General features: G+C 40.2%; 1 protein-coding gene across 2 annotated transcripts in view; it reads right to left on the reverse strand.

Annotated features, from left to right (window-relative positions):
• The window catches only part of LOC101851902 (inversin), a 78,136-nt gene that overhangs the window by 5,416 nt on the left and 63,962 nt on the right, over window positions 1–8,758 (reverse strand). For both annotated transcript variants that reach the window (XM_013089635.2, XM_013089634.2), the window contains exons 19-22: window positions 5,978–6,124; window positions 4,946–4,963; window positions 2,075–2,212; window positions 75–178 (exon numbers count right to left, since the gene is read on the reverse strand). In XM_013089635.2, the coding sequence (XP_012945089.1) occupies window positions 75–178; window positions 2,075–2,212; window positions 4,946–4,963; window positions 5,978–6,124 (407 nt within the window). The remainder of the gene's footprint in view (window positions 1–74; window positions 179–2,074; window positions 2,213–4,945; window positions 4,964–5,977; window positions 6,125–8,758) is intronic.

Genomic DNA, 8,758 nt, shown 5'->3' on the forward strand with positions numbered 1-8,758 from the left:
ACACACACACACACACACACACACACACACACACACACACACACACACACAGAAACACAAAACCATAAACTTACTATAGATGTAGTTCACTAGAGCCTGTTGCTTCAAAGCGACCACTTCAGGATCCCACATGAGCAGCTGCCGACGGTTGGGGTGAAGCGAGCGGAGCAACTTCCTCCTGTGGAAAAGAAAAAGTTTTACTTCATGCTAAGATGATCACAATTTGATCCAAATTGTCCAAGACAGCCATAATAATAATAATAATAATAATAATAATAATAATAATAATGATTATAATAATTGTGTTTATATAGCCCCCATCCATGCACTACAGTATATGCTCTGTGTGCTTTTATAACTATTACCCCAGGAGACCATAAAGTATTTCTCATACTGTGCCGGAAAAACATAGGGGGAACTGCAGCTTTTTTTCCCCTCATCTTTAGTATCGTCATTTTTCCTCTATTTCTTTTGTATGTTTGTCACTCTCTTGTAAACTGCTATTTCCGGGGTGCCTTTATAGTCGAAGCAGACATTGTGCTGTGGAGGCTAGAGAGGTGAGCAGAGTAAACCTGATTCCCCGTTTGGATTTCTCTATTAACATCCACCCCTTGGTGCTCATATGCTCTTATGCAGTTGCGAGTGCAGTAAAACCTTACTAAAACAGACCTTAGAACACTCAAAAACATTCTCAGGTTCTCTGGAAACGAACAGTGCAAGCTGCTGATTTCACACGCTCAAACACTAACTCACCTACCCATTTCCACCTGAGTGAAGTGAGGAAAGTTCGTGTAAAGTGCCTTTTCCAAGGACAAAAGGTCGGGCCACTGACGGGATTCAAACCCACTACCTCATGGTTGTGAGTCCAAGAGCCTAACCACTAGGCCACTGACGCTATCCATTGTGGAGGAAAAATGTGTTTGTTTTCAGCGGGCGTCTAGGACACTGTCTCTATTATTTTTATAGGTTTCCCAACAAAATAGTCCCCCCCCCCCCCCCCCCCCCCCCCCCCCCCACCCATGTTATTGATTTTCACTTTTTCCCGCATCCCCCCGCTCCTTATTCTATACCCCCTGTTTATTATTTTCCAGCTTGCCACAACTGAAGATCATGTGAAACATTATGTCTATAATCTAGATATCTGAATGAAACTTATTTTTTTTTGTAAATGGCAAATTTGCCTCTGCATTAGTACCGGTATTGGGTTGGCTACCTATATTTTGCGCATTTTAAAAACTTTTGTACATTGGTTTATTTTTTTTAATGAAACTGGTAAGTTCCTAAATGGGAAAAGTCGTCACAGTAACTTACTAAAATCACTAAAATTTCAAGATCTGTTGTTCTTTTATTCACCGAAGGAGAAATAAAACAGATTTGTTCCTACTAGTACAGGGGTATGAGTTTGAATGTGCTAGCCCCCGCTCTTACACTCATGCAGGAACTAAAAATTTATGGATCATATTGTCAAATAATCTTGTATAAAGAAGTCGGGCAAAATCCAGAAAATTTCAGTGTATCCAAATTTCCAGATTTATAAGGAAATTCAGCACCACTGCTATCAATATTTCAATACTTGAACACGATTCATGAAGTAGCAGAGTTATATTTAAAAGAGTGAAAGCATAGGTCAAGCTTTGATACATATAACATAATCTCTGATACACGAAACACAATTTTCGATACATGTAACATATTTGTCGCGAGGAGAAACAGATCCTTAAAATACACAACAGACTCAAAATCAGTTCTATTTCAACATACAGAATAAAGCAGGCTTCAAGTCAAAGCAAAATTCTGTTCCTTGACGGTTCCTCAAAAGTGGACTCTGCTGTACAAAAACAACATTTGAAGAAGAAATTAAACACAGTATAATAACACTTTGATCATTTCTTTCCTCTTACCTGTAAAACTTTACAAGGTTAACTTTCCTCTAACCTGTCAATTTCCTCTAAGCTAACTTTCCTCTTACCTGTAAAATTTTACCAGTTTAACTTTCCTCTAACCTGTAAAATCTCCTTCAAGTTAACTTTCCTCTCACCTGTAGCATTTCCCCCTGGTTAACTTTCCCTCTCACCTGTAAAATTTCCTCCAAGCTAACTGTATAGTGAGTGCAGCAATCTGTCGTTCCCATTCCTCCTGAGTTGCGCGAAGTCGTTTTCTCCGCACGCCTTCTTTGGAAAAGTTCTCAAACTGTTGGTGTATCGTCCTGGTCCTGTGAAGAAAGGCGTTGTTGATGGATAAGGTAAGAAGAGACAAACATTTTAAGACAAACATTTCTGTGTGTAGTGTGGTGAAATTGCAAAATTGTTGCTACAAAAACATATGAAGTAAATACATCTATACTCTGACATGTGTGAACATCAGAAAATCTATAGTTGCAGAGCAAACTTTTAACACAATGCACTGTGCTTGTAGCACAAACTGTACTGACTTTGTCTCAGAATACACAAAAGTGCGAGTGACATAATTACGATCATGCCATTCTGAGAAAAAGCAACTCAACATTACAAAACACACAGAAATCATAAGTATATATCATCATCGTCATCCAGTGCCAGATCTGCGACTGACATCGGCGATCATGGTTTTCCATTCATTCCTTTGCTCGGATGCTCTCAGAAAAGTCACGTTTCCCTGATCTTTCCCTGTTACCCATTTGTTTAGGTTCCCTAAGTATGTTGTTCTGGGCCTACCCCTGCCTCGCTTGCCCTCAATTTTGCCAGTGAGAGCTAGATGTTCAAGACCCTTATGTCTATTCAGGTGTCCCAATTTCCTGATTGTTTTTATATATAGTATATATAGCATGCAAATAAATTTTACCAGACCGACATTTGTGTTATAGCAGTTAAGCACTTCACCATCACATGCACAAGACCTTAGTTCAATTCCCGTATGGGGATAATAATTTTTATCAAGTATCTCAGTCTTTCTGATGGGATGTTGTATCCCTCTCAGCCTTGGGTGGCACTGACAGGCAGAATCAAAGCCCAATCCGAAAAGATCTAAATGTGTTGATGAGAGTGTAAAAAAACACCAACATTAACCCTATCCGTACGCCTGGGGTCATTTTGTATCCCGGGGGTTGTATTTTTCACATTTTAGAATACTTCTAGAGCGAAAATCTCTTTGAAACTTTTAGTATTTCTCAAAAAATCATTTAGACAGACTGCTATGCAAAGCGTACGGACCGGATTAACGAGAACATTTCCTCTTTGAAAAATGGGGGAACAGAGTTCACCATGTCGTATGGATACGATAGTAAAACATGACGTACGGATAGGGGTAAGGTAAAAAAAATTTACCATCTTTATTCCCAAACGTAGGTTTTTGATTATGACAGAGTACAGCAGAGTATGTGCCCTGGTCTCTGTGGCCTGATGGGTAGGTACCTCATCATTACCACACCTGCTAACCCCTCCATGGCCCAAAAAAATAATATGTGTCACGATGTGGTGGAACCAGGCGCTCAGCAATTTTTGGGCATATATAGGGTTATTGGTATTACCTTAAAGCCTACTCTTCTGCCTTCCTTTTGGTGAAAAAAATACCTATCTATGTTGAATAAAAGTCAAAATTTTTGTAAAGGAGGCCAGGGTCCCCTGGTTTCAGAGGTAAAATTAGCGAGAAAATGGCCGCCAAGTTTGGTAACTTCCATAGTCTAAGAGTCCTTCGAAACTGAAATTTTACTTTTTGTGCCTTTAATCAATGTTTTTCAGTAAAATCCACACAAACATTTGTTTTTAAATGGACATAAAAATTGTTGAGCCAAAAAAAGAAAATGAGAAAATAATTGCCCATCGGCAAAAAAAATACTGATTTCTTTGATTTCATTATTTTGACGAGGGCCTGATTTCACTATGATGCCTCACATATGTTTTCCTCAATATCCTCCTAAAAACTAAAACTTTAGGGAAAAAAATCAGTCTCCAGAACCCCAGTATATCAAGACTACTTGACGCACCCAGAGTGGCAAATAAACCTGCGCAGTAAATACATACAAATGCAAGTTAAAAAGTGTATTTTCACGTCATTCACTGTGTACTAAGTCGCAAATTACCAATTTTGACGGAATTTAGGAAAAAGATCAGTCTTAATGCTTATCCCATTAGGATTTTTTGAGAGGATAAAAAAACCCCGAAAAAGCTATTTGAGTACTTGCCAGGTCTGCATTTACATGGACAAGACATAAGTCGACTCCCTAAAGGGTAATTCATTTTATCGAATATATATGTGTCAAGACGTGGTGGAATCAGGCACTCGTCAATTTTTGCGCATGTGGAGTTATTGATACCACATGAAAGCTTATTCATTTGCCTTGCTTTCTCTGAGAAAAAATATCCAACTAGCTTGAATAGAAGTCGAGATATTTGTGATTGAAGAAGGTGGGGTAGCCTGTTTCAGTGGTAAAAGTAATGAGAAAATGGCCGCCAAAGTTTATAACTTCAATAGATAAAGAGTCCTTGAAAACTGAAAATTTTGTGCCTCTAAAGAATGTTTTTCAGTAAAGTAAAGTTCACATGGAAATATGTTTTGATACAAACGAATAGGTATTTAGCAAAAAACCCAAAATTTCAATATAAATTGCCAAACTTGTGAAGAACGCCTTTTTCTTCCATTTCACCATATTAACGAGCGCCTGATTTTATCACTATACCTCACATATCTACTTTTCTGTAAGGACACATTATCCTACTCAACGTGGGCTAGTTCCAAAAGACAGGTACAAAACATCCCATCACATTCATTATCTAGAAAGTGTTGACAAGGAAAGAATAGTTGTAAAATGCACACAGAAAGCTGTAGAGTATGGATTTATGCGTGTATAAATGCATTTATTACTATCACAGAAAAGATTTACAATCATTTTTTTTCCCAATCAAGGACGAGCAACCATATGAAGAGGCTAGGCCTACAATGAAGAACCAGATGGGACAAAAGTACTCACTTTTTGGTCTTGAAATACCTGGGAAGAGAATATCACAGTGGCAAATAATACAAATACTAAATTACATTTATATAGCATGTTTAAACTAAAGGAAAGTGTTCAATGTGCTTTACAATAATACAAAATAACATAGTTTCAACTGGGGTCCTTCCACTCTCTGGCTCTCTCTTTCTCCCTCTCCCTCCCTCCCTCCTTCCCTCTCCCTCCCTCTCTCTCCTCTCTTGCTCTCATTCTCTTTCTCTTTCCATTCCCTATTTCTAACAGTTTTACTAACAATATATTGATCAAGATAGTAGACAGACTAATAATATGCCCCAGCAAAAAAAGAGTGATTTCTAACTGCTTTTTGAGATAAGCAAAAAAATGGAATGGGTATAACGCCCCTATCAACACAATTACGTTATTTAAAAGCGGGACATCCGAGTTTAATGTCCATCTTTGAAAGGACTGAGCCAAAAGGGAATTTCGTGTAAAGTGCCTTTCCCAAAGACACAAAGTCGGACCGAGCTGAGGCTCAAACCTCTGAACCTGCAACCTCACCATTTCGAGTCCGGCAGCCTAACCAATAAGCCACTGATGCCACTCAAGATTACCAGGGAACTCCAGTCTCCAATGGGATATTCACTAACTCATGTACGAATGTCTCTGGTTGCTCTACCTCCCCACCTTAAAGATCTCCTTCAGTGCCTCGAACAAACAACAACACACTTTCTCTCTTCAACTCATTCAGATGTACACTCATATGTATGCACAAAAACATAGGCACACCCACATATACATCTTAACTCCACTACTCAACAATTCCATCCCCCCCACTCACCGCCTCCATGCTCTCTGTATCCTCCTAGCAGCCTCCACCTTCATGTGGTACAACTGTTGTCTACGTCGTCCACTCCTCCATCCACCCCCCTTCACTCACTGTCTCCATGCCCTCTGTATCCTCCGTGCGGCCTCCACCTTCATGCGGTACAACTGCTGTCTATGACAGTCCTCCTCACCCTACCTCCCTAACCTCTCCCTCCCCTCACTCACCGTCTCCATGCCCTCTGTATCCTCCGTGCTGCCTCCACCTTCATGTGGTACAACTGTTGTCTCCGTCGTTCCTCCAGCTTCACCTGCTGCGTCTGGCTCCGGTGGGCGAGAATCTTTTCACTCTCTGTGGGCTCCGCTGTCTTCTTCCTGGACGGAGAGACAGACAGAAAAATAATATAGCGGGTGGTTGGTGGGTGCTCTGATGCCGTTTACTCCTTAAATGTCTTCTTCCTGGATGGAAAGAAGTAATAATAATAATAATAATAATAATAAATAACATATTTGTATAGTGCATATCCCCGCTCAACAGCAAACTCTATGCGCTTTACACTATAACTATTATTACCCCAGCAGACCTTATAACATCTTGAAACATTCTCGACTTCCCGGGAAGATCAAGCGCTCAAACATTAACAAACTGACAAGATCTTTCCGTCTTTAGCCTGCATCCATTTCTACCAAAGAGAAATGAGGAAAATTCGAGTAAAGTGCCTTTCCCAAGGACACAACGTTGGGCCCCTGGTGGGATTCGAACCCATGACCTTACAGTAGCAAGTCCAAGATCATAACCACTAGGTACAGAGAGATATAGTGGGTAGTTGGTGGGCGCTCTGGTGTGGTTTAACTGCTAAAATGTCTTTTTCCTGGATGGAGAGATGTACAGAAAAATATAGTAGGTGGTTATCATTATGATTATTATATGTGGCCTATAAAATTATTATTACACACATGTATATTATTTTTATATATCATAACTCTGTTCCTCCTTCCCCCCCTCCCACCATCTCCAGCCTGGTTGGTGGGTGATTGGTGATAAAACAGAAAGAAAAGAGCGTGACAGACAGACAGACAGACAGACAGACAGACAGACAGACAGACAGACAGACAGACAGACAGGCAGGCAGGCAGGCAGGCAGGCAGGCAGGCAGGCAGGCAGGCAGGCAGGCAGGCAGGCAGGCAGGCAGGCAGGCATATAAACAGAAAGAAAGACAGAGATGAAGAGAAGTCGTTATAATCCTTTCCACAGATGGTAAATCTAACACAGGAAACTGTCTGACTTGTCAGTGAGAAGGTTTCACATGGTTACTGAAGGTATAACATTTGGTTAAAAAATATATAATTTAAAAAATAAAAATTAGAAACAAACAAACAAAACAAAACAAAATTGATAAAAACTTTCCTTTCAGTTTTAGTTAAAGTTTAATGGCATGTGTAGCACAAATGGGTCATATAAGTGCCAAAGATTAGAGGTGTTACCAGAGAGTAACATCAAAGAAGACATGGAGGAGGGATACGGACAATAGATGTTTCGCAGGAAAGAAGGAGCAAACCAAATCAGAGCACCCTCTGATCATCCACATTATTCAAAAATAAAATGAAATAAAATGACATAAAATGAAATAAAATAATGTAAAATAAAGTAAAGAAAAGTATTTAAAAAGGTAAAGTAAAGCTAAGTACAGCAAAGTAAAGTAAAATAAAGGAAAGAAAAGGGAAGGAAAGAAAAGGTAAGGAAAGGAAAGGAACGGAAAGGAAAGGAAAATGAAAAGAAATGAAATGAAAAGAAATGAAATGAAATAAAATAGAATAAAATATCAACTGACACAGAAGGGCATAATATGTATGAGATTGTGAGACTTGCCAGCGCCATAGCTCCCTCAAGCACGTCTTGTCTACACACAGCCTACACCAGATCGATGAAAACACAACCTTAGACTGATCCCATGGGCGTGTAGCTTAAGTCATTAAGGACACGCATTTTGGAAGTTTGAAGACATGCCGTGGGTGGTTGGAGGGTGCTCTGGTAGTGCGTTTTGCTCTTTCTTTTCTATTAAACATCTATCATCTTTATCTCTACCCTTTCTTTTTTCGTGTTTGTCACTCTCTTGAAACACCTCTTTACTTCAGTGCTTATATGAGCAGACGTATACAAAGTCGATGACCCCCCCCCCCCCTCCAGGGCAGTGTAACTGACTGAAGCGTCTTTAGGCCATTCTCAGATGGGGGATATTAACATTTTCTTATGCACAGTAGAACTGTAAATGGGCTATTTATCAATATCATTCTCACACTGTGCCGGAACAACATAGGGGAACAGCTGCTTTTTCTTTCGTCATCCTTACTAACGTCATTTTCCTCTACTTCTTTTTACGTTTGTCACTCTCTTGTGAACTGCTATTTCCGGGGTGCCTTGAGAGCCGAAGCAGACTTTGTGCTGTCGAGGCTAGAGAGGTGAGCAGAGTAAGCCTGATTCCCTGATTGGACTTCTCTGTTGACATCCAACCCTTGGCGCTCATATGACCGTATGCAATTGCGAGCGCCGTAAAACCTTACCAAAACAAACAAACATGTCGACGGGACATGAACACATATGTGTGTCTGCTCCGTTCGCACAGAGGTAATAGAGCAGATGTAGACACGCCGATGACGTAATCAGGAGACTCCACAGACAGACAGTAGATGTTCATTCAATAGGAGAAAAGGAGCAAACCACACCACAGCACCCGCCAACCACCCACGAGATAAAGTGTAAAGACAAAGCAAAGCTGTCTTTGGGCGTGGTGGGTGTGTGTGAGTGTGTTTGCGTGTGTTTGTTAGTGTGTGGACAGGGGAGAGAAAGAGAGAGAGAGAGAGAAATAGAGAGGGAGAACTTATGAGTGTGTATGTGTGCATGCGTGTGTGTATGTATGTGTGTATGTATGTATGTATGTATGTATGTATGTATGTATGTATGTATGTATGTATGTATGTATGTATGTAGGTAGGTAGGTAGGTAGGTAG

This window comes from Aplysia californica, unplaced genomic scaffold (assembly GCF_000002075.1).
Source record: "Aplysia californica isolate F4 #8 unplaced genomic scaffold, AplCal3.0 scaffold01003, whole genome shotgun sequence".
NCBI classification, from domain to species: Eukaryota; Metazoa; Mollusca; class Gastropoda; order Aplysiida; family Aplysiidae; genus Aplysia; species Aplysia californica.